Source organism: Neophocaena asiaeorientalis, unplaced genomic scaffold, assembly GCF_003031525.2.
Source record: "Neophocaena asiaeorientalis asiaeorientalis breed wild unplaced genomic scaffold, Neophocaena_asiaeorientalis_V1.1 scaffold246, whole genome shotgun sequence".
Taxonomy (NCBI): Eukaryota; Metazoa; Chordata; class Mammalia; order Artiodactyla; family Phocoenidae; genus Neophocaena; species Neophocaena asiaeorientalis.
Genome location: NW_020174551.1, coordinates 3192415 through 3219120, shown reverse-complemented (window position 1 = coordinate 3219120; position 26706 = coordinate 3192415). Strand labels below are relative to the sequence as shown.

The 26706-nt window shown below is 40.7% G+C and overlaps 2 protein-coding genes across 6 annotated transcripts in view; one reads left to right on the top strand and one right to left on the bottom strand.

Annotated features, from left to right (window-relative positions):
* The window catches only part of ORC2 (origin recognition complex subunit 2), a 53317-nt gene extending 43090 nt beyond the window's left edge, over positions 1–10227 (top strand). Inside the window, exons 15-18 of one of the 2 annotated variants that reach the window (XM_024757326.1) lie at positions 207–378; positions 2678–2739; positions 3785–3903; positions 6038–10227. In XM_024757326.1, the coding sequence (XP_024613094.1) occupies positions 207–378; positions 2678–2739; positions 3785–3903; positions 6038–6124 (440 nt within the window). In that variant the 3' untranslated portion in view covers positions 6125–10227. The remainder of the gene's footprint in view (positions 1–206; positions 379–2677; positions 2740–3784; positions 3904–6037) is intronic. The other variant, XM_024757325.1, reaches the window with a different exon arrangement.
* Positions 10228–10620: 393 nt separating this feature from the next.
* NIF3L1 (NGG1 interacting factor 3 like 1) lies at positions 10621–26663 on the bottom strand. Of its 4 annotated transcripts, none has more exons than XM_024757328.1 (7): positions 26621–26663; positions 23635–24095; positions 22633–22795; positions 19964–20090; positions 17726–17864; positions 16033–16116; positions 10621–12006 (listed from the first exon to the last, which is right to left on the bottom strand). In XM_024757328.1, exons 2-7 carry the CDS (start codon positions 24068–24070, stop codon positions 11822–11824), a joined length of 1134 nt encoding a protein of 377 aa, XP_024613096.1. In that variant the 5' UTR covers positions 24071–24095; positions 26621–26663; the 3' UTR covers positions 10621–11821. The 4 variants fall into 4 exon arrangements, with proteins under 4 accessions (XP_024613096.1, XP_024613095.1, XP_024613097.1 ...); XM_024757327.1 differs by lacking the exon at positions 26621–26663 and adding an exon at positions 25852–26614; XM_024757329.1 differs by lacking the exon at positions 26621–26663 and adding an exon at positions 25894–26614.
* Positions 26664–26706: the final 43 nt, after the last annotated feature.

Genomic DNA, 26706 nt, shown 5'->3' with positions numbered 1-26706 from the left:
TTTAATATACAAATAAAGATTCAGATGTTGATTGACAGTGAAATTAGATTGTGAGGTACTGATTTGGATGGGGAAATAGCAAACATGAAAATTTTCAGGATTCACTTTTTATTTAATGCTTTCTGTTCTTTCCTAGAGTGGAATCTAGTAACAAGACAATATGAAAATAATTAGTAATTCTTGTTTTCTTTGATCATGTACTCTAGTGTGGGATCATGCAAAGCAGAGTCTTTATAACTGGCTCTGGTATGAAGCTACTACATATAGTCATTATACTGAAGAAACCTCCTATGAGAATTCTCTTCTGGTTAAACAATCTGGATCACTACCACTTAGTTCCCTAACTCATGTCTTACGAAGCCTTACCCCTAACGCAAGGTAAGAATGAAAACTATAGTTTCTTTTTCAAAAAACTCTATATATTTTAAGATATGCCATACTAAGTTTTAATGGCTATACTAAAGTCCTTACTTAGTTTGCAGGATTGAGAGAAATAGTAGTAATAATAGTTGCCAGTACTGGGTTATGCATTAGGCAGACTACTCAGTAGTAATAATAAATAATAATAATAAAGCAAGAGTACCAGCATTTTTGTTTTTAATAGATTTTTATGTTTCTGAGTAAGAGCATCTCAATGTTCATCATAGAGGAAAAAGCAGAATTTTGATGGATTTTACTTAAATTTGATAGTTATTTTTAATTACATATTGAACATTATGATTCAAACACAGGGCCCTTTACATGAAATAGCTCATTTGATCCTCACAGCTCCTCTAAGGTAGATAGTGAAGGGCACAGAGATTTTGATCCAAATCTGCATGGTTCCAAAGCTCATCCTCTTAAATCTTGGACATCTTTGTATAGTGTCTCCAGTGAAGCCCTTCAGCAGCCTAACCAAGAGGCATATCTGAATTAATAAAAGCAATTAATAAAGGTTAAGGAAAGTTGTATACAGCATAAGCCAGGAAAAAATAAATTGCATAATTAACCTGTTGAAAAAAGGCATTGAGTAGCCTCACAGGAGGCCACAGAGAAATGTAAGAGGCAAGTCCTGAGCATTCCTTTCCCAACCAACCCCTACCAGTAACTCATACCACAGTGCAGTGTTAAAACTAGGAGACTGACATTGGCATAATCCAGAGAGCTTATTCAGATTTCACCATTGATATGTGCACCCATTTGTGCATGTGTGTGTGTTTAGGTCTGTGCAGTTTTGTCACTTGTGTAACTACCACAATCAAGATAGGCAACTTTATCATCACAAGACTCCCTTGTGATGTTAACCCTCAAATGCTAATTTCAGTGAATTTTGTTACTGTATAAAGCTGTTTTTGTACACTTGAAGGTTATCATTGCAGTAATAGTGAAATATGTATTAAATGAATATCTAATCAAAATTTTTGATGGAATTGGGAATAGAAAAAGTGTTCATTTAATTTTACTATTATGCTTACTCCTAATGGACCATTGCAAGTTATTACATATAAACTTGGGAATCCATGCAATGTAAATGCTCTAATGCAATTATTTTTTAGTTGGGCATACCTAAATGTCTGTGTGCTAGTCTCCAATGCTTTTTTGGTTCATTCTGTACACTCCAATATAATTTAGTCTTTACTTGGTATGAATGTGATTGATCAAAAAGTCTTCACCAAAATTCAGCAGTGTAGTCAGTGGTAGTACTTAGTTATAAGTGGTCATTCAGATGATCCAAAATATGCTTACAGAAATTATCTTCTAGACTGTCATAAAAATGAAAATGCAAAAGGTTTAAAATTTTTGCCAAATCCAGGGACTTCTGGGGAACTTGGTTTGTGTAACACTGCTTCCAACCCAATAATTCTACTTGGTACACACTCCTACAGAAACAATCCAAAATATGAAAGAGTATTTATTTATAATTGTATTTAATAAATTAATATTTTTTATTAATTAAAATTGGAAGTAATGTGAACATCCAAAACCAGTAGGGAAATGGTCAGTTTGTGGTACGACAGATGAGCAGACATTAAAAACTTTAGGAAGAATTTTTAAAGACATGGGAAAATCAGTAAGTGAAAAAGAGAGGTATAAAATGGTGTGTACCATATGTAAATGCATGAATTTATGTTTTCACACTGCCTTGTTCCACAAAGACTTGAGAAAGCAGCATATGCACGTATGATCTCCACATCAAATATTAGTGGCTGTTATTTTAAGGTTATGGGGTTAATATTTTCCTCTTTAGTTTTTATTATATATTACAAGTTTTCTATAGTGGACCAACCTGTAGTCTAAAAAAAAACAAGTTGACCCTGAACAACGTGGGGGTCAATCCGTGCCTAACTTACAGTCATCCCTCCATATCCGCAGTTCCTCCGCATCCGCAGGTTCAACTCACTGGGGGCTGTGTGGTACTGTAGTGTTTACTGTTGAAAAATATCCACGCATAAGTAGACCCACGCAGTTCAGACCCGTGCTGTTCAAGGGTCAGCTGTACTCCTAGATTTTCTTTAAAAGGAAATAAAAAAGCTTCTCCTTTTTGAGTAGACCAGGATACGATGTTCCTTGAGAAAGGAACAGAAGGTAATACAGACAGGCCAGGTGTTTCACACTCTTTGTGTATTTTACTATTAGCTGTTATCTTTGAATGTTAACATGTGGATTTGAATTTCTGTTTGTTTTTTTTTTTCCCTAGGGGGATTTTCAGGCTACTAATAAAGTATCAGCTGGATAACCAGGATAACCCTTATTACATTGGTATCCACTATATATTTTTAAATTTATTTATTTTTGGCTGCGTTGGGTCTTCGTTGCTGCGCGCAGGTTTTCTCTGGTTGCGGCGAGCGGGGGCTACTCTTCTATGTGGTGTGCAGGCTTCTCATTGCGGTGGTTTCTCTTGTTGGGAGCACGGGCTCTAGGTGCACGGGCTTCAGTAGTTATGGCACGTGGGCTCGGTAGTTGTGGCTCGTGGGCTCTAGAGTGCAAGCTCAGTAGTTGTGGCACACGGGCTTAGTTGCTCCATGGCATGTGGGATCTTCCTGGACCAGGGCTCGAACCCGTGTCCCCTGCACTGGCAGGCGGATTCTTAACCACTGCACCACCAGGGAAGCCCCATGGTATCCAATATTTATGATATTAAATGGTGTGACTTTTTGCTTCATCCCATAAATTCTTTTTTCTAGAATCTAATAATAGCACTGCAGTTTTTCACAGCAGTGAATAAAATGGTTTGCTCTGTGATATCGTGTCTGCCATATCGAAAATTTTCAAGCAGCCCTACAGATACACTGCTGAACAGGCTGTTTGCCAGTACAAATTGAAAGACAAATCCAGCTTAATTTTAAAATTTCCTGTGCCACCTATGGATGTGTGTCTACCAACTACATATACTTCATATGCTGGGCATCTTAGATTTTCTTCCCCTTGAGTGAAATAATGTGTTAAATTTAAACACACATTTTAATAATCATTCAGCTCTCATTTGACTTACTAGTTCCCTCTTTAAAAAAAAGTCAACTTTATTCACGCTGTTTAAAACTGTCCATGGGATTATGTCATACTTGGCCACAGCTGACTGCTTTCAACCAATCAGTTCTCTTTTAAGAATGTAAGCCACAGTACATAACACCTAAGTATTCCCTAGCTTTGCTTCTTCCAGAGATACTTCCTTCAACACTTACTGGCTGCTTTGACATACTTTGGTAATAGCACTTTTTTTCTGTGTTCTTCGGCATGGGTATCCATATATGGGGTCATGTCTTAAATACTGACTTACGTTCACATTATCTTTTGAACTCTCCAGGACTTTCTTTTCAAGACTTTTACCAGCAGTGTCGGGAGGCATTCCTCGTCAATAGTGATCTGACACTTCGGGCCCAATTAACTGAATTTAGGGACCACAAGCTTATAAGAACAAAGAAGGTGAGACTTTGCTGCTGTAGCATTGTGTGCCACGATTAGTGTATCTCATTTACTTAAGGATAAGTATGCCTGATTATGAAACTGAGGTTGCCTGATGGGTCACAAGGATCCATTTAGGCAGTGTGCCATTTGAGTTGTGTAGACAGAGAGAAGGTAAAAGTACTCTGCTTCAGAGTAGAGCAGAAGACTTACGACTTCTAGTTCAGAGTAACAGGCCATTAGAAATGAGTCAAATAATCCTATTTCCTTCTCCCTCTCTTCCTTCTGCCCTATCATTAATCCAGTCTATATTTATTGAGCACTAACTTTATGAGATATTTCACTAAGCATTAGGATACAGAAGTTAGCAAAAACCTAATTTCTTTTCTCATAAAGCTTAAAGTCTAATGGAGGAGATGGACATTTGCCAAATAATCACACACACGTAAAGTTTAAACTGTGGTGAGTCCTGTGATCAGAAGGGACATGGTTCTGAAAGAGCATCTTACAGTAGGTGGATTTGACCTAGTTATGGGTATCAGAAGAGACCACTGAGCTGAGACCTAGGAAGACTAGGAGATAACTAGTCAGACAGGGAAGGGAAGAGAATTCTAGGCAGGAACAGCATGTAAAGAGGCCCCAGAACAAAAGGCAGCCAGCATGACACAAATGAGGCTGAAAAGGGCTAGACTATGCATGACTTTTAGGCCAAGGAAAGGGTTTTAGTCTTTATTCTGAAATAATGGGGAGTCATTTAAAAAATTGTTCTGACAATGGTCTGGAGAGTGGAATGGGGCAGGGTAAGATGGGGATTGCCAGAAGTCAAGGCACAGAGACCAGCTAGAAAGGTGTTAGTCACCTGGTGGTAATCTGGACTCGGGTAAAGAGAGGAGTTGTTGGATTCAAAATTGACAAGAATTGATGATAGATTGGGTACGGGAGCCAAGGGAAAGGAAGGTGTCAAGAGTGATTCCTGGTTTCTGGCTTGCACAACCAGAGAGGTGGTGGGATCATTGGATGAGAAGCTGGAAGAGCAACATTTTGGGGGAGACATAGCATGAGTTCATGGTCTTATATGTTTGGACTTAACTCTGTTTGAGGTTCTTCTGAGATTTCCGAGTAGAGATGTCAGCTAGGCATTTGGATTCCTGGGACAAGATACCAGAGAAAAGATCTGGGCTAGAGATACGAGGTTATGATTCCTACATATTTAAGTTATAACTGAAACCAGGCATTGGTGAGACTATCTAGAGAGAGGACATATAGTGAGATTAGAGGGCCAAGAACTAAGCCTAGCAGTGTGACACTTAATGGCCAAGTAGAAGATAAGCCTGCAGAGGTGAAACAGCCACAGAGCCAAGAAGAAAACGAAGTTGTCACAGAAGCCAAGAGAAGCGTGTTTTAAGAAAGAACGGTCAGGGACTTCCCTGGTGGTCCAGTGGTTTAGACTCCACGCTTCCAACACCGTGGGCACGAGTTTGATCTCTGGTCAAGGAACTAAGATCCCACAACCCACATGCTGCGTGGTGCAGCCAAAAAAAAAAAAAAAGGTCAGCAGTCTCAGGAGCTGCCGAGAGGCCAAAAAAGACAAAGACTGAAGATACATAATGAATTTAAGACACTGGAATTCCTTGGTGGGCTAAGCAAAAGCTCTTCTGGTGACATGATAATGGTGGCAGTAGGTAGGTTGGCCTGGGTTGAGTGAAAAGCAAGGAAATGGAGACCACCATTTATAGACAACTCTTCTGGAAAGGTGCCAGGGTTATAAGACGGATGGAGAAGAACGAGGAATCTAGTGAGGGTTATTTTAAAATGGGAGATACCCGAACCTATAGCCAATGGGAAGGATCCAGTTGAAAGGGGACTAAAAGAACAGGGAAATCAGTGGTATAAGATTTTAGAAAGAGCAGGAAGGTGGAAAATAAAATACCCACCTTCTCATCCTTTAGTCTTTTCCACTATAAAGCAGCTTAACTATAAATTCAGTGTATTTAATAGATATATATGCCTGTGTGCCCTCTGGCCTTAATTTTTATACCTTTATATTTATATAAAATATTAATGAAATCAAATCAGTTTTTTGTTTAACCTACAACAGGATTCAAATATATCTCTTACGAATGACTAACATCCAGGGTATTCTTACATCTTTTAGGGAACTGATGGAGTGGAATATTTATTAATTCCTGTTGACAATGGAACATTGACTGATTTCTTGGAGAAGGAAGAAGAGGAATTTTGAAGCTCTCCTGTACTCTTGAATCTTCTGTGGAAGAGTTGTACCCCAGCTGCCACTCCTCTAGTCTAAAATGTTGTGTTTACATCCAATATTAGACTCTTTTTCCAATGTACAAGATTTAAAATTGGGAGGGGGGATGTCATCAATTAGAACCTTGATTATTAGCCTGGCTGGTGTACCATCCTAGTACTATGCAGTGGTCCTCAAGTTGGAGAAAATGTGCCTTTCATTCATTACCTCTCTGGAGACTTCTTGCTGGAAGGAACAGTGTGCTCAGGGACTATTTGGAGCTGGATGTTTTGAATTCTTTTATACCAGAGATGATATTCCTAATTTTTCGAGGGCCTTTTAACACTCCTGGAGCTATTTGCGTGCTTGTTCCAGAGTGTGGAAGTACAAAGATGTTGCAGCATCACGTAAATCGGCTTTATTTGCTATTCCGTGTGTCAGAATTGAAGAGTATAAAGAGAAGGCAGATCATCTCTTACTGTTTCTGAAATGGCTTAACAAAAGGTGTAAGACTGGGGGAAAGTAGGTAATTCAGCTTTCTCCTTTTGTATTTAGGCTCCATGCTGACAGAGGAAGGAGGAGCATGACGCTATTCAGTTGGGAGAGTAGGAAAAACATAGAGTATGTAGGGTGTATGCCCATCCCAGAAAGCACGTGAACAATAACAGATCGTGCTGCTCAGGACACTTCACGTCTGTGCCGTCACCTTCAGGATACAAGCTAGAAGCCAGGCTAGAGAAACACAAACCTGAATTTCATTTTAGTTATTTTTTCAAGGCGACAGAAAATAAAAATTTAACTATTCTTGTATATCAACATGTTTTTCTTTTCTTGAATAACATGCAGATGAGCAGCATATTAATGGCTGGCTTTAAATGAATTTGATTTCTCTATCAAGTAGGCCTAAAATTCACTGTAAGACATTTCAGTTTTTTCCTTAAAATGACAATCTCCTAAATACTCAAGCCTTTTTTCCTCTTAGGAAAGATAAGAAGGCTAATCTCGGCCACTGGAGTCAGCTCATAGTCTTCACATACTCCCTGAACTATTTCATACTCGGAAATGAAATTCTTCATTAAGATATCACTGTAATATACTGCATCAGCATTTCTCACTCACTTCTCATCTTGTAAACCCCTTTTATGAAAATATTTCCCAAAATGATCAGAATTTTTAAAACCATTTCTTTGTGTCATATAATGAAGTAATTTTATTTTAAATCCATGCATTAAGGGGTTTAGTCTTAAGCATAATTACTAATCAAAATATTTAAATTTATACCTGAATAGGATTCTAAAATTGTTTAATTGTACCAAAGGATATGCAATGAAAAGTGATTTTCCTTACCATCCCGATCCAGTCCCTTAGGCAGCCATTGACAGCGGTTTAAGCATTCTTCCCAAGGTATTCTATGCACATCTAAGGGTATTTGTCTGTATTTCTCATTTTAAAAACACAAATGGTGGCATATGATGCTTGCTGGTTTGCACCTTGTTTTTGTTTTTTGCTTAATATATTTAGTTTATTATAACTTACAGTATAAAAAAGTATATGAAATCTTTAATGACCTAATGTGCAAACTTTGCATTTGCCCTTAAATATCTACTGGTTTATTTTTATAATTTTTGTGTCTATACTGTTTGCAAGCAGTATGTGTGAATAGTCTTTACTATTAATAAAGAAACCAATTTGGATATAACCATTTTTTTTCATTTATAGTACTGGGTGTTTTTACTAAAGATATCTTGAAGTGCTTCAAAAGTTTTATGAGTGCATCTCACAGTTCTGATGGTGATCTTGACAGAATTATATGTTCGTTACCTTGTTTCAACGTCAGTGTTGCTTCAGCTCTATCAGTTTGATTGCTAAGGCTCCAAACTTCTGCTGTTGCTCGCTTCTCGCAAGACTGAACAGACCTGAAACCTTGAAACATTTTTCTGGCTTCTCTTAATAAAATGGCTAGAATAGGCCAAAAAAGGCACAGGGGATGCAGGACAGACAGTTACACTCTACAAACTTGGCATAATACTGAATCCCTTAGGCAGGGAGTTCTAAACCAGTTCTTGTGATACTCCAGAAACTGAACTTTCTTAGCATCATGTTTGCCATTTTAATATATGAACATGTCATTCATACAAAAGATCAGTAAGTTCGAGGGATGGTGCATAGGTTTTACTTAAAAAAAAAATTACTAACAAAACTTTAGAAATCTACAGTTGACCCTTGAACAACGCAGGTTCGAATTGTGTGGGTCCACTTAAATGCAGATTTTTTCCAATAGTAAATACTACAGTACTACACAATCCACGGTTGGTTGAACCCACGGATACATAAAGAGAAACAGCATACACAGGGAGAGCCAACTATAAGTTATACTTGGATTTTTTTACTGTGCAGAAGGTCAGCACTCCTAAACCCCACATTGTTTAAGGGTCAACTGTATTTTCCCCCCCAACCAATTCAAACCTGGAGCCAGCAGCAAGTTCACCATGTATTTTCCTACATTCTAGGAGGTGAGGTGACTCTTCCAGCTTAGTCCTGAGTGGCTCTCAGATATAACAGTGAGTCATGAGAGTCCGCCTCATCACAGACTGTCTCCTAAAAGCCAAGGGATAAACTGTCATGTAAATGACTTTCTCAGGCGTTTTGTAATTATTTGATCTCTCTCCCTTGGGAGAGTCTCCCATACTTTAATTTTTCAAATTGCTGTTAAGCCACGTTAATTCATGTTTGCTGAGAACTTACTAAGTAGAAGGCTCTGTGCTAGGCAGTTGAGAGAATATGAAAATGTGACGTGAAATATCTAGTTGAGGTTTTAACAGCTTTAAAAATGACAGTATCCTTAATGTGTTGAATAAAGTAAATTTGAAATAACTAACACTATGGAAAATATAACTTTAAGCATGAGTATAACAAAGCTCATTACCAAATTTTCATTATTTTGGCATATATCACTTGGGCCTCAAGTCTTAAGTATTTAGGTCACCTAAATGCTTCAGCATCTTTACTTTTGCTACCCAAAGTGTGGTCCTCAAAATGGCAGCATCAGCATCTCCTGGGAACTTAAGAAATGCTTGGGCCCTTACTCAGGCATCTGAATCAATCTGCATTTTAACTAAATCTCCAGATGTTCTGGTACACATTAAAGGTATGGAAAGCAATGATGTATACAACTAAGCGATCAACATGTTAAAGTTAACAGTTCAGAAAATTTGACAGCTGAAAGTAAATAATCTTGAGTGGTACTTTTTAAAAAACTGCACAGGAAGAAAAAAATAAAAATAAATCCTGCATAGGATGTGTTTGGGGGTATTTTTAATTATTTAGAAATGCTAGCATGCCAGTAAAGAAACTGGATTTAACTAAAATTACTTCACTGAGATCCTTACTGCCGTCATCAGTCAGTTACAGATGAAATCACATCACACCTTGAGTGTGCTATAAAGAAAAAAAGGAGGGTTTGAGAGCTACTGGCCTCAGTTTATTTCTTTGTCATCACCTCTGACCATACCTTCCCTGCGTTGTGCTTTCCACCATGACAGTAATTACTTGGGTCTACGTGAATTACTTACTTGGGTTTTTCACTGTGCTGTGCTGTTTCTCTACTTGGTGCACTTGTTCAAGCTGTCCCTCTTGACTGAATTCTACCCCCTTTCTCCAGAAGACCTTCCTTATAAACCCTATGCATATCTTTATCATAGTTACTTAAGAGTTTATTGTAACCGTCATCCAAATTTCTGTCCTATCCTCCCCACATCTCTAAGGGCCCAGCACACAGAAAATGAACAGTGGATGAATGAATGAAGCAAATACCATCAAGACAGTCTCTCAAAGCTGCTATCATCTCATTCTCTCTACTTTGACAAAGCTGACCATCTCATTGAAGCTTTCTACTTCTTGGCTACTGACACTTAGCTGTTCTCCCACCTTTCTTGGTGGCTCCTCCAACTCTAACTGGGGGGCATTTCATAAGGCTCACTCCTACTGGTTATTTCTGCCGTGAATCAGTATTACAGATGAACCACCAAGAATAATTTATAAGTTAGGATCCCAAAGCCTCCAGGAGAAAAAAGATTGGTAGGAAAAGGATCCTACAAAGGAAATAGAAAATTCTATGCTTCTCATCTTAGACAAATAGTATTTTAAAAGATTTGCTTTTGCCATTACCATAGTAACATGCTCAGTGGAGAAATTGGAAATACATATAAAAGCATTAAAAAGAAAAAACGGGGACTTCCCTGGTGGCGCAGTGGTTAAGAATCCGCCTGCCAATGAAGGGGACGTGGGTTTGATCCCTGGTCCGGGAAGATCCCACATGCCGCGGAGCAACTAAGTTCGTGCGCCACAACTGCTGAAGCCTACGTGCCTAGAGCCCGTGCTCCGCAACTAAAGAGGCCACCGAAGTGAGAAGACCACACACCGCTACGAAGAGTAGCCCCCGCTCGCCACAACTAGAGAAAGCCCACGCGCAGTAATGAAGACCCAACCCAGCCAAAAAAAAATATATATATATTAAATTTTTTAAAAAAACCTCTCATCATACCCCCCAGAGAAAATCACAGTTAAAATGGATTTTTTTTTCCCTTCAGGATTTCTTCCATACCTCTTCTATCAGTTCTGTCATCAATGTATTTGATTAAGATACACTGTAGTTAAGCACACAGGCTCTGGAGCCAGACTGCCTGAGTTTGTGTCCTAACTAACTCCATCACTTCCTAGCTACGTGGCCTTGGGCAAACTAACCTCTGTTTCAGTTTCCTCATCTGTAAAATGGGAGTAACAATACTTACATGCTTGTTTATAAAGGATTGAAAGTGTTTATAAAGTACCTAGAAGAGTGCCTGGCACAAAATTAATACTGTATAAGTACTCACTAACATTATTTTGAAAGTTAACCATCTTTATATTGAATACATTACTAATAAAATTACAGGTGAGTTACCTAAAAAGCAATAAAGCAATAATTACATGAATAATGATCATGTATATTTAAAACAAAAAGCAAAACTCATCCTGAGGGACTTCCCTGGCCGTCCAGTGGTTAAGACTCCATGCTTCCACTGCAGGGGGCACTGGTTTGATCCCTGGTCGGGGAACTAAGATCCTGCATGTGGCACGGCATGGCCAAAAAAACCCAAAAAACTCATCCTGATTCTGAAATTTAGGTGGGAGGTTAGTGATCTAGGAACAGAAACATACAGATAGACCTTATCACCCTCCAGGGGCTACTACCTATATACAGGTGTTCTAATCCCAAGTTTTAAAGTTTATATGTATATATATACTTTTTTTGGAAAAGTATATTTTTTAAATAACTAAGGACAGAGAGATATAGAATGACACATCCCATCTATAATTAAGCTAAGGAGATGATTACTTGAGCTATTGATATTTCCCAAGAATGTTAAGTAAACAGGTTTACTCCATCTTTCCTAGAGGTTATAATGAATACATATTATACAATATATTCTTTAATTTGTTCTTTATAATAATTGTGCTTTAATGGTAATTATATTATTGTTTTTACCTTCTGAGCTACAGAACATCTGGTGAAGCAGATCAAGAAACCAGAAATGATAATGTACCTTCTAAGACATTCTTTCAGAAGGATACCCCACTGATTCATGTTATGCATTTGAGTTGGGAGCCATTCGATTTGCAGATTGTGTCATCTGGTTGTTCCTGCATGCATTATACCACATGAAGAGGGTCCCTGTCTATTTCTGACACGATAATATTAATCTTATTCTCCAAGTAAGCATCCAGCATATCTCGAAGATCAGAAAGAAAGCCTCGTTCAGTGTTGCTATGTTCACAGAGGATCACATTTATTCCTTGGGAAGCAGCATCTAGAACATCATGATGGGACATCTCACCTGCCAACAAAAGAAAGAACAAATATTTAAATATTAGACACAGAGTCTGAGGAATGCTGAACCATAACAGCAGAAATACCAACTTTGCATTCTGTATGAAGCAAATGTAATACACCAGAACTTTACATATAAATCTAGAAAGTTATATGCATGTTTCTTACATGTCTTCCAATTTAAAAAGAGATACGGAATTCCAAATTCTTTCTCCTTGGCAGATCCAAGGCAAGTAACCAAATTCACACATCCAACAGTATCTAATACTGCCATAACTAGACCTGTAGGAACACCCATTCAAAATGTTTCCACAATAAAATAAATGACCACTGCTAAGTAAAATGGGGCTTTCAAAAAGTTTCTTTCTTTTTTTGGGGGGGGCCTCTCACTGTTGTGGCCTCTCCCGTTGCGGAGCACAGGCTCCAGACGTGCAGGCTTAGCGGCCACGGCTCATGGGCCCAGCCGCTCTGCGGCATGTGGGATCTTCCCGGACCGGGGCACGAACCTGTGTCCCCTGCATCAACAGGCGGACTCTCAACCACTGCGCCACCAGGGAAGCCCCAAAAAGTTTCTTTCTTATGTAACTATTAAATAACAAATACCTCAAGAAAATCCTAGGCTTACAGTGATGTGAAGCCCACACACTGCAACGAAGAGTAGCCCCCGCTCAACGCAACTAGAGAAAGCCCGTGTGCAGCAACAAAGACCCAACGCAGCAATAATAAAATATAAAATGAATAAATAAATCTTTAAAAAAAAAGAAAGTCCTAGGCTTACTTCCCAGAGACTCCTTTACACTTTGTGAGTACCAAAATTTTCAGCATCAACCGTAGTCTAATTCATAAGGATGAAATGAACTTAAGGTTACTTCTAAATTAAAAGCAAGGTATTTTCCTTTGACTTAGGCAAAACGCCTAGGTATTTTCCTTTGACTTAGGCAAAACACCTAGAAGTTACTGGTGGAAGAGGATATCATCTTTTGTGAAAAGATTTTGGGAAAACTCAAATGTTTTGAATTTTAAAAAACACCATGTATGAATCTGATGACTTCCAACTTAAAAGCAAAAATACATTATGCACAATTTGGCTTGTTCATAAAAAGCATAATTTTGAAATATACTTGAGACATAAACGCATTAAAAAAAATGGTTCTTAGAAAAAAAAGCCCCCCTGCCCAAATCTTCAATTCCCCACACTCCCCCCTACCCAAATATGCATCATTTCATTATAAGGAATAGTTTTTATTCAGGCACCTTTTAAAACATCTTAATCTAAGTAACAGTAGAGAAAAAGTAAAAGGAGAAAAAGACACTAGGGTGGCTCAGTTAGAAGTCATGCTTTAGGAAAGACAATCTGGCTGCCTGGACTATTATAAATGCACTGGCTGGAGAAGGCATGGAAGTGGGAAAATCCATAAAGACCCTGCAGTAACACCAGAAGACAAAGGAAAGAAAGGCTGGCTCAGGATGGCAGCTATGGGAAAGAAAAAGCAAATCAAAGACAATTTATATTTGCAAGGAGCAATCTCGCCATCTGCTGGTCTTTCTAGGATATTACCCTTTATGACCTAACACATCAAGCTCAAAGGAAGGGTGATGAAACTGGTCTATTGGCTGGGGCTTCCCATCCCTGAAGTTATATTCAAAGTGATGCCTCACAGACTGTAGACATCTTAAGTTAGCCAGATAAGAAGATATTTTCTGTTTCCCCAACTAACCAGATAGGAAGGACATTTTAACATTTTGGAACTGTGTGAATTTATCTTATGTACATATTGCTTTATAATAAAAAAACTAATTTAAAAAAAGTCATTATTTATGAAGAAACAGACACTCCAAACTGAGAGATATACAACAAAGCAAACGGCCTACACTCTTCAAAAATGTCAATGCTCTGAAGACAAAGTTTAGAACTATTCCAGAGGTAGTGTGTGATCATGGATTGGATATCAACCTGAAATCACCACAACATGGTCATATAAGAAAACATCCTTGTTCTTAGGAGATACAATGCTGAGGTATTTAGGGGTAAAAGGTCACCATATCTGCAATTTATTACAAAACGGTTTGGGAGGAAACATGTAAATATATAAATATAGGTATGCATACACAAATATATACACATATATTGTATGATATGTTAGAGAGAGAGAGAGAAAATGTACAAATGTGGCAAAATATAACCATTAGTAATCTAGGTGAAGGGTATACAGGAGTTCATTGTACTATTCTTGCAACTTTTCTATAGGTCTGAAATTTCTTCAAAGTAAAATGTTAAAATTTTAAAACAGAAACACCATGTTGTAAGATATCAAATTGCCCTATACACTGAAAGTTTATTTCAATCTGGTATACATTTGAGGGCTTATAAAAATCTTACCTCTTTTGAAGGATAGAAAAGAAAACAGGTAATGGTCACATACATTTTTAGTTGGTTCAAAAAATACATCATGCTTGCTCAGATGCTGCACCTCCACGCTTGGGGGTGCGACAATGCTTCAAGCGCAGCAGCCCCTGTCAGGGGGTGTGCGAGACAATAAGGCATGGGTGTGGGTGGCAGGAGAAGCCTTAGTAATGGAGGGCCCCAGGGGTAGCCAAAGGAACAGCCAGGGGCTTAAGACCCTTGAGTCTCGTCCTAGAAGTGGGAAAAGTAATCTTTAACCCCCAGTCTCCTAACCCTCAGGAGGCGCAGAGGTGGAAATACCGCTGGTAGCGGCAGTGTACAAAGTGCCTCCAACTCCTTGGAGGAACGATGGGCCAAGTTACCAGGTAGGTATTACCCACAAGGACAGAGTATAAAGCCTGGGAGCCAAACAATTAAGGTCCAATAAGAAATGCATACTGTAGGTTAAGAACAAAGTGACAGGAATCGGGAGAGGAAGTCATGACCACCAGGGGCAGGAGCTGGACACTGTCAAGAAAAAGCTTCTCAGGGGAGGTGTCTCTGAGCTTTTACCACTAGAAGTTTAAGAAAGGGGCAGGGCTTCCCTGGTTGCGCAGTGGTTGAGAGTCTGCCTGCCGATGCAGGGGACACGGGTTCATGCCCCAGTCTGGGAAGATCCCACATGCCGCGGAGCGGCTGGGCCCGTGAGCCATGGCCGCTGAGCCTGCACGTCCGGAGGGGCAAAGAGAAGACATCTTAGCCAGGGAAAACAGCATGAGCAAAGGCTGCATGAAAGAGGATGAAACATTTAGGCTTCACCAGGACAGCTGAAGGAGATCACTGAAGGGTTTTTAGCCTGGATAATATTATCCACCATCATATTTGTACTTTTGAAAGTTAGTTTTGTGGGAGTGTGTGGAAGATTAAGATTAGAAGCTTGATGAAGTACTTCAAGTAGAGGATGCCTGGATGGAGATACAGAGAAAAGTTCTAGAAAGATTTTGGAGTTATAACTGATAGAAACTGATGATTGTCTTTAGGGCTGAGTAAGAGGAACCATTTTCTACCTAAGACGACGAGGTAAAAAGTGTCCCATTAACTTACATATGAAATCTGAGAGAAATCATGTTTAGGAAGAAGTTAGGTTAAATAAGTGCTGAACATCAGTTTTTTAGATAATCTAATTGTTAAATGATTTTTTTCCCCTCCACAAAGAATATGGTATGTTCCCAATTTTGGCATAGTCCCTATTTATTTCAGGTTCAAGTAACAGATCCATCTATATGTCAGATGCTGTCCTAAAGCCTGCTATTATTAGATCCATCTATATGTTAGATGATGTCCTAAAATATGCTTTTTTTTTTTTTGCAGTATGCGGGCCTCTCACTGTTGTGGCCTCTCCAGTTGCGAAGCACAGGCTCCGGACGCACAGGCCCAGCGGCCATGGCTCACGGGCCCAGCCGCTCTGCGGCATGTGGGATCTTCTCGGACCGGGGCACGAACCCGTGTCCCCTGCATCGGCAGGTGGACTCTCAACCACTGCGCCACCAGGGAAGCCCTATGCTATTTTTTAACTTGAAAGAAAATAAACCAAGGTAGGGAAGGGATGCACAAGAAAAGGGTAGAAAAAAGATCCAAAGGCTGTCCTACCTGTGAGGTAGAGGTCGGCCTCTGTTCCCTGAAGGACGCTGCTCCCAGAACCAGCACACACGGCCACGACTTTGACTGTGGACTCTTCCAGATAAAGGAAACAAGAGGCCACTACTTTATAACTCCCCTTCATTTTAATATTATAATTTGTACAGACAATCCTAAATGTAATGCAGATTTCACTCCTAGTCTCATCACCAGTACGTGAATTTTGCTTACCAAGTTTTAAAAAATAATAAAAAACATCTTCACATAGGCAAACAGACTATTCCTTGGCATTGCAGAGCTAACCCAAGGCAGCATTATTATTCCTTCAGATGTATGTTGCTGCAGAAGCCCACATAAGGCACCCCTGAATAGTATCAACCACTATTAGCACTAGGCTTCGGGCTTCACTGCAATGCTGCTCAGTAAAGCAACCTCACCCGGGTCTCCAGGTAACAGTGAGAGGTAAGCAGGTAACTCTCTGTTCCCAGGTAAGGAAGCTAAGGAACTAAAAGGGCTAGTTAGAGGATGCTATGAATGGATTTGACACACGTTTTTTTTAATATCGTATTGATCCTGAAAGAGCATCCTCTGAAGAGTGAAATACAGAATCTTTCAAGCCAAAATTCAATAAGTGTTTAGCACTTAGGTTTCTAGAATGGACACTTCATTAGTGGTATTTCGAAAGAGTGGCACTGGAGCTCGTCAGAAGTCCAATCCCATCTCTGCCACCAACACTTTTTGGACACAAACACTCATGAGTTGTTTGATCTAGCTGTGGACTTTGGATAAGTTTCTCTCCAAACCTCAATTTTTTTCACCTGTACAATGGGAATAATAACACCTCCCAGACAGTTAACGATGGCCAGCACTTAATGTGTGCCAGTCACATGAATTATACCACCACCTCGATGAGTTAGGTTTTATTATTTCTGCAGTTTTTACAGACGAGGCTACCAGGACACAGGGGGTTAAATAGCCTGTCCAAGTCATGCAGCAGACAGGACAAACGTGAACCCAAGGCGTTCAGATTCCACACTCATCACACCTGTGCTCTACTCGCCGCCTTCACAGTGGGAACTCAACACACTCAGGACACTAGGTACAGTGCTAGGCTCACTGCAGGGGTCCAGCAAATGTTCTGTCCGTTCCTTTTGTTACCCAAAATACTGGGGAAAGCCAAGAGAAAAGGCAGTGGCTACAAAACTCAGAAACTGCACTGGATCACATCACTGAGCACTACCTCACTATAAAATATTGCCAGTATTGTAAAATGTAAGATTTGCGTTGTAACTGGAACAATCACAATTTCCAGCTTTCTTCCTGGATATTGGTAGCATTGCACTTCATGCTCTCCCTGGGTTAAGTAATTCTGGACAGTGAATTGAACAGAATATGTATTTCCAGACTAGAATGTTTAACTGATGGTTTGAGACCCTCCCTCAGCAACAGTAACCAGTCTACAATGAGCAAACTTCCCCCACCGATTTGAGATGAATGTGGAGTGTACCTGAGAAATAAATCGTGTTTAGGCCAATGAGATGTATATCACAGTATAACCTCAACCACCCCAATCGATAAAGGATAGCAGCCATCTCCTGTGAGCTGCTAACACGTTTCTATCATCTATACTGACACAGCCAAGAGTTTCAATTTTTGCCCAACAGTATCAGTAAGTATACTGGACAAATAAAGGAGACATATTTACCTAAGGTCTTCCCTACTCCAAGAGCAAGGCGAACATGAGACAGTTTTAGGTGCCTTTTGATTTGCTCAATCATGGTTGCCAAGGAGACAGACTCATCCAGGGTGCATAACCGTCCCATCCCAGTATGTAGAAGCAGAGGCTGAAGAGAAACAAATTAGAAAAACTGTACATCATCAGTCCTAGAAAACAAATCCATAGAACAGACAGCAAATGCCGAGATCAATAAAACAAGCATATTGGGTTTCCCTGGTGGCGCAGTGGGTGAGAGTCCGCCTGCCGATGCAGGGGACACGGGGTTCATGCCCCGGTCCGGGAAGATCCCACATGCCGCGGAGCGGCTGGGCCCGTGAGCCATGGCCGCTGAGCCTGCGCATCCGGAGCCTGTGCTCTGCAACGGGAGAGGCCACAACAGTGAGAGGCCCGCGTACCACAAAAAAAAAAAAAAAAAAAAAAAACAAGCATATTATCAGCTTGCTATAAAACCAGCTCCAGGCTAAAATTTGGGGATGCAAACCTGACAAAAACATTCTCTGACTTCTAGGAGCTCAGTCTCCTGGGAAGGCAGATGTTTAAACAATGAAAATAAAAGTGTTTTTAAATACAAAGTAGGTATTGTTTTTTTCTGGGAGCACAAAGGAATGACAAAATAAATGAGTTGAGACTAGGGGAGGTGGGTACTTGGACTAAGTGGAGTCAAACAAGGTTCTACAACGACTTGGGTCTCCAAGACAGACCAGAAAGGAGTTAAAAAAGGAGTGATGTCAAGTGCAGTGTGGTGGGTTAGGGACAGGGTGAGATGTGGAGAGGCATTCTAAAGAGAGAGATCACGTACAAAGGTGCCAAGGTGGGAGAGACCGCACAGGGCAGATGGAAAAGCAGACAGTGTAGCTGGTATACAGAGCAAGGGATGCGGATGGAGAAGACGCGGAGACAGGGGTCCTTGCCAGTCATGAAGGGCTTCACACTCTAAGCTAAAAAGCCTGGATTGTCTCCTGTAGGGGCCCACTCAGGAGACTACTCATATCCCAAGTGAAGAAGATGAGAGTTTCAACTACTGTGGTGGCGAAGCAAACAGAGAGGAGAAACGTTTGTAGATTTAGGGACAGAATCAGCAGGGCTTGGATTTACAGGGGCAAGGGAGAGTTGTGCAAACTGCAAATAAGATAGATGATGATGCCACCAATAAAACAGAAAAAAGTGGTATTTAAAGGCATGGTATGGGGATAAGGTCAATACTTGTATATACTGGAGTTTAAATACTTGTAAGAGTCATAAGTGGAAAATGTTCAGAAAGTGGCTGGAAATATAGGTTCTTTTAAAATTTTTTTTCTTTTACCTTAAGAAAGCATTCTGAGACAGGAAGTAAAGACATAGGAATCATCATACAAATGGCTGTCAAGTTAAAAGAATGAATAAAAACGGTCCAGGCATAGGGTATAAGATAAGAGACTGAACTTGTAACTGAGTCTCTAATCCTGAAGAAGTACCACTATGGTCTAAATGTTTCCGTCCCCCTCAAATTCATAGGTTGAAATCCTAACATACGGGTTAGGAGGTGTAGCCTTTGGGAGGTACTTAAGTCATGAGGCTGGAACCCACACGAACGGGATTAGTGCTTTAGAAAAGAGGCTCCAGAGATATCCTTAGTCCCCTCCACCATGTGAGGACACAGAGGGAAGGCACCATCTTTGAACCACAAAGTGAACTCCCACCAGACACCACTTCAAATCTACCAGTGCCATGATCTTGGACTTTCCAGCCTCCAAAACTGTGAGAAGTAACTTTCTGTTGTTTATAAGCTATCCAGTCTGTGGTACTCTGTTATAGCAGTCCAAACATGTTATAGTAGCCCGAACGGACTAAGACAAGTTCCAACATTTTCTTATTCCTGAAATGTCTCCGTTTTTTTTTTGTTTTCTTTTTCTTTGCGGTACGCGGGCCTCTCACTGTTGTGGCCTCTCCTGTTGCGGAGCACAGGCTCCGGATGCACAGGCTCAGCGGCCATGGCTCACGGGCCCAGCCGCTCCACGGCATGTGGGATCTTCCCGGACCGGGGCATGAACCTGTGTCCCCTGCATCGGCAGGTGGACTCTCAACCACTGTGCCACCAGGAAAGCCCACGTCTCCAGTTTTAAATATACTTTCCAGGGCATGACGTGCCCTCCATCATCACTTTGTATCTAATAATTTACATATGAATTGTCAAACAAAAATGCACAATAACATATTTTTTATTACCTTCTCCAGTGACAGAATTTCAGTCTTCTGATAATATTGTCTGTTCTGGGAAAGAAAAGCCACCACCTGCATCAAAGCTTGCTGAGTACAATTCAGACTGAGCCGTGTTTGTTCTTCATCATCAGACCTAGAAAAAAAGTCACTTCCTGGTTTAGGATAAATATAAACAATGTATTTAAAAGAATCCACAGTTTACAACCTCCTATAATAGGAGATCAGATTTATATAGAATTTAGGACTTAATTCCAAGCCAAACTATTTTCTAGAATAGTGTTTCTCAAACTTTCACATGCATCAAAATCATCTCATGGCCTTATTAAAACAGACTGCTGGGCCCTACCCCCAGAGTTTCTAATTCAGTAGGTCCGAGTGGAGGCTAAGAATTTATCTTTCTAACAAGTTCCAGGTGATGCTGATGTTGCTGGTCCAGAGACCTCACTCTGAAACCCCTGTTCTAGAACAGTTCTTAGTCCTGGTTGTGCATCAGAAATCTCCTGCTGTCTTCTTAAAATAACAGCTGCTGGACCCTTCCATAGATCCAGTGAAACAGGACATCTATGAATGGGGCTGGGGCAAACTGAATTTTTTTTAAGCCCTAGAAAAGTTAATTTTCAAACATCATTGAATACAAGAATCTCCTGGACAGATCCTCAGGCAAACCCCATTCTAATTACACAGATCTAGGATAAAGCCCCAAATCTGCATTTTTCATAAGCACCCGTTAGCAATGATTCAGAGGTCCCTGAATCACCCTTTAAAAAGCAATGCCCTTAAAAAAAATTAAAAATAAAATAAAAAAAGCAATGCCCTTGGGAATTCCCTGGTGGTTCTGTGGCTAGGACTCGGTGCTTTCACTGCTGGGGTCCGGGTTCAATCCCTTCAATCCCTGGATCCCTGGTTGGGGAACTAAGATCCTGTAAGCCGTGGGGCGCAGCCCACAAAAAAAAAAAAACCAATGCCCCAGAGCCTCTCCAAAACAACTAGCACCAAGAAAGTTTTGTATTTAACCATATACTCTAAATATAATCATAGAATTCTAGAACTAAGACACCTTACAAGATAATGTGGAAGTGTAGTTTCAACACTGGAACCATCTGTAGAGATTTGAAAAGAAAAAGCAAAAACAATGCCTGGCCCCCAATCTAATGGTAAATCCCCGATATTACCTGTAATATGGAGAAACTGGAACCAAATTAAATGTGCATCAGTGTTTTAAAAAGTCCATCAGTTAGGAAGAGGAATACTTCAAGAAATTACAGTACATTCATAATAAACACTGCGTAGCAATTAAAAAGAGAGACATACATGGATAGATTTCTAAGACATCTTAAGTTAAAAAGACAAATACAGCATACCATTTAATTAAGAAAGCAATGAATAAGACAAAACTACACATTTCTTTGTGTCCTTATACATGTTTGGAAAGATACCCACTTCTCCAAAAACAAAGGAAAAGACAACTTGAGTTGAAGATACTGGGATTGAGTAGAGGGGACAAGGAGAACTTTTGTATTGCTTAAATTTTTCATGCTTTATTTGTATAATTTTAATTTCAGTATTTACACAGTATTTCAGTATGGTAAAAGACACCATGACTGGAACCTATGCAAAATCTTATAAACAATTTTTCTTAAGATTCTTGGAATTCCCCAATATTATGAGAGGACATTTACTACCATTTTACTATAATGTATCTACACTTAAAAACCACTCATCAAAGAGTCATTTTGGGGCTTCCCTGGTGGCACAGTGGTTGAGAGTCCGCCTGCCGATGCAGGGGACACAGGTTCATGCAACAGATTTCCATTTTATAAAAAAGTCATTGTACCTATCGTTTTTTTTTTAACAATTAAGTCCTAGCTTTGTATAACTTGTCTTTTACGATGCTTTAGTAGGTATTAGGGTAAATCAGCGCCCCAAAAAATCTCTAATGAAGCAACTTTTTTTTTTTAATTAATTAATTATTTTTGGCTGCATTGGGTCTTTGTTGCTGTGTAGCAACCGGGGGCTACTCTTCGTTACGGTATGCAGGCTTCTCAATGCAGTGGCTTCTCTTGCTGCGGAGAATGGGCTCTAGGTGTGTGGGCTTCAGTAGTTGTGGCATGCGGGCTTAGTTGCTCCACGGCATGTGGGATCTTCCCGGACCAGGGTTTGAACCCGTGTCCCCTGCACTGGCAGGCGGATTCTTAACTTCTGCGCCACCAGGGATGTCCCTGAAGCAACGTTTTGGTATCTCAGCCCTAATTAAATAAATGATTGACCTTCCAAGAGGCACCTTAATGTATTTTTCTTTTCAAGTGTTTGGGAATCATCATTTGCTGGGAACTGATAAAAGTAAACCTATGTTATCAGCATATAACTAGGGTATACCTGCATACCCTAAGGTAAAAATAACTTTCAACATTGCCAGGAGGATTAGAAATACTGTAGGATGTGTGATATAGTCTCTCCCACATAGAAAATAGTCAATAAGTGTTACTTATCATTTTTATTGCTTTGAAAAGATCCCATGGTTCTCCTTAGGGACCCGCAGGCAAATGAGAAGTATGCTGCTTTGTAAACCCACCCTAGGAAAGTGATTCGCTGCAAACTTAAATAACAGAGTTATAGAATCTGTAAGAAAGATTCTTACAAATTAATATACACAAAAAGAGGAAAAAATATTGTACCTAGCAGAAAAAGAAGTGACAGATACACCTGCAATTCCTTTCACTGCAGAAATGACTTTGTCCAGGTCTTGGGTGTGGGTAACATTGAATTCTACTCTGTGTGTTCCCTCCGTGGGGTAGTCAGGAGCTCTGGAAGCATGGATGGGTCTGGAGGTGCAAACTCCTAGAAAGAAAAAATTGTCAGAAATTGGAGTTTTTGTGGGTTTATTTAAAAATTAGAAAGATAAACCACTATGGGCAAAACTTCTAAGAAATGAGTATTTTTGAAAAGATTTATTCTCAGATGCTTATATAATATACACACACATACATATCCCTTATATATACATTCAACAATCCCCGTAATTTAGGGATTTAGTACAGACATACATAATCAAATTTATTTTCAGATTTTCCAGAAGACTCGTAAATATCACAAAAAGTTGGACAAGCCTGACTCATGAATTTTTACATAACATATAGAATTGTGACTGCTTACTAAATTTACTCATGTAAACTATGATTCAAGTCGCAGATGCTCATAATTTACTTGACCACATTAATCCAGATTATATCATCACAGAAGCTTCAGCCCAAAATGAGTAAACTAAAAAGACTTGCTAAAACACATATGCTGAATTCCCTCATTGTGCTGGGCATAAGGACTAATTCAATAAAACTCTATTTGATTGACATATGAAGTATATTTTGGAGAGGCTTGAAGCTTTCAGTTCAGTTTAACAAGCGTTTCTGGAGTGCCTGAGTGCCAGGCACTGTGCCACATGAGTAAGGAATCACAAAGCTCCATCAAAAATGATGCTGTCCTTGTTCACTAAGGATAAAAATTTCATTTTTCAAATGCAATTTAATTGCCAGATTTCAGCAAGATTATTTTACAATATATGAAAGTAGAATAATGGTCCCTATCCCTAAAGCAGTTAAAACACTACTGGAAATACATTCTAAAATTTCGAAGCACTGGTAGGGAAAATACTGAATGTGAAAGAACAAGAGGCTTCTCACCAAGCCCTTTAGCCAGCCAGGTGTTGACTCCCTGCGGAGCAGCATCATAGGCCGTGTGAGGAGAGTAGATCCCGACTCTGTTCTCCAGTGCCTGGATCACCAGGCGCTCTTTCCAGGTTTTCCAGGTGATGCGCTTCATAGGTCGGAAGATGGGTGGATGGTAGGAGAGAATGAGATCTGCCTTCTTCTGCAGTGCCTCCTCCATCACTTCTTCTGTCAAATCATTGGTTAGGAAGAGCGTGTTTACAGTGTGTGGTGGGCTTGGTTCCACCAGTAATCCAACATTGTCCCAACTCTCAGCAAATGAGAGGGATGCAAAGTCATTCAAGGAGGAAAGGAGAGTCTTTAGATCCATGAAGGAACGGGAAGAACTGCAGATCAGGGAATGGATTAGGCGGACTGTCGTGGGGACCAGGCGTACACGAGATGACAACATGCAGAAGTCAGGTAAAACTGAGTATCTGAAGTCAAAACACAGAAAATGGACCTTTGAGACAGCAAAGCATATGAGCAAAAGAGCTGTAGTCCTACGTGCCTGGCTTCAAATACTGGCTCTGCCACTTACTGGCACATGGTAATCATAGGTAAGTCATTTAACCTCTCTGAGCTTGTTTTCTCATCTACAAAATGGAGACACTATAACTTACCTCACAGGCCGTCTGGAGGAGTAAATGGATTAATATGTTTAAGTCACCTTGCACAGACCTGGTGCACAGCACACAATTATGTTCCTTTCCTCCTCCCTGCCCCCTCCCACACATACGCGCAGGCTCAGCGGCCGTGGCTCACGGGCCTAGCCTCTCCGCGGCATGTGGGATCTTCCCGGACCGGGGAACGAGCCCGTGTCCCCTGCATCGGCAGGCGGACCCCCAACCACTGCGCCCCCAGGGAAGCCCACAGCCTTGTTCTTGTTCTCCCCACCTGTGCTTCAACTACCCTTCTCCATTTCTCTAAATATTACCCTTCCTTCCAAGATCCTTTCGACTTCCTAAATAAAGCTTTTCTTGACAAACCTTCCTTTTCAGTGTCGTCCCTCTCCCTGTCCCACCTGCTTTTGCACTAGTTATTCTCATAATATTATATTCCTGTTTGTCTGTCTCCCCCAGTACGCTAAAGCTACTGGAGGACAGAAACTACCTTTTCTGTATCTCAGGATCACCAACATAGGCCAGCACTAAATGCTTACTATACAGACTGACACAGTCCCCCTTCCCCCATCATAGCAGAATTTGGAGTTAGGGTGGTACATACTGACATTAAAAAGTGCTTTAACAAAAGAGTAACAATAACATATTTAAAAAGTTAAGTGTTTTGTACGGACACCAAGGGGGGAAAGTGGCGGGGTATGGGTAGTGGTAAGATGAACTGGGAGACTGGGATTGACATGTATACACTAGTATGTATAAAGTAGATAACTAATAAGAAATTGCTGTATAAAAAATAAAATAAAATTCAAAAAAATATATTAGTTTAAAAAAAAAATGTTAAGTGTTTTATCGGCAGCCAGAACCATGGGATGCACAGGTGAGTCACTCTGTGAATGGGTAGGGTCAAGGCAGCAAAGGGCAGGAGCTGCTGCCCCTGAGCCAACAGCTACCTGCCACACAAAGGCCAGAATCAAGAGGTGGGAGAGGTGAAGATGTAAAGGGCCCACACAGTCTGTAAGCCTTATAGACATCTATATCCAATACAAAAGATAACACTGTCAGCTCCATTCTTAAATGTAGTATCTATGAACACTTTTGTTTTTGAAGAAAAGCATTTCACGGTATGCAAAATAATTAACAAGAAAGCAATTGTAAATTTAATGAAATACTCATAACTCAATTTCAAAAGCTTTTTTTTTCAATATTTGTACGCAGAAATATTTAATATTGGGACTTCCCTGGTGGCACAGTAGTTAAGAATCAGCCTGCCAATGCAGGGGACACGGGTTCGAGACCTGGTCCGGGAAGATCCCACCTGCCGTGGAACAACTAAGCCCGTGCTCCACAATTATTGCGCCCTCGCTCTAGAGCCCGTGAGCCACAACTACTGAAGCCCGCATGCCTAGAGCCTGGGCTCTGCAACAAGAGAAGCCACCGCAAGGAGAAGCCTGCACACCACAACCAAGAGTAGCCCACGCTCGCCGCAAGAAGAGAAAGCCTGCGTGCAGCAACGAAGACCCAATGCAGACAAAAATAAAATAAAATAATAAAAAAGAAATATTTAACGCACTTATTCAATATACGGTTTGGAGTGAGGTGGAACCACTCGAACCTGGGGTCTTGGAAGATCTTCTAAGGGTCCTTATACCACTTCCACTCTCCAGATTCCACGTCCTGATACTACTCCACTCTCCAGACTCTTCTAAATCTGGCAAGCCCTAAAGTGAAGCTCTAATGGGCCACCACGCCGGTTCTGTTTCCTACTGTTACATTTGAAGGAGCCCTTGTAAGTAACAAAACACTCCCCATTTCCTACGAAGCTGAGTAGCTTTAAGTCACAATTAACGACAATGGGAGGTGGCAGAGCATGGTGGGAAGAGCACCGACTCTAAAACCAGACTGACTCCCAAAGCCACAGCTGTCTCTGAGGACTCTACCTCTGTGGTTTCCACCTCTGAAGGGTGCAAATAATAGTGCCCAGCTCACAGCGTGGTTGCAAGATTTAACCGTGAAGCTGGGAACCATGCCTGGCCTAGAGTCTGCACTATTTATTATTAAGATTCATTAGCAAGGCCCACTTTACAGCCTGCAAACTGCGCCCTCTTGTTTCCGTCCCCCTTCAGGCCTTTTCTAGAACAATGAAGAGCGCAGGTGGCACGGCCGATAAGTCCGTGAGTTAAGTCCCCGGCCCCTCTAGAGCGCTATGCTCCCCCGCGGCAAGCCGGTTTTCTGCGCCTATCTCCTCCCCTGCCACCTTTCGCTGCAGCAGGTTCGTAAACCACAGCCCGCCGCCAAGGTCTCAGCCACTCACGCTGAAACTTAACCGGCCCAAGACTCACCAGCCCCGGGAACTCCGCGAGCGCTATTTCCGGTCCTGCGCGGAACTTCCTGGCTTCGTGAAAGTGGGCGGGGCGGGGGAGCCGGT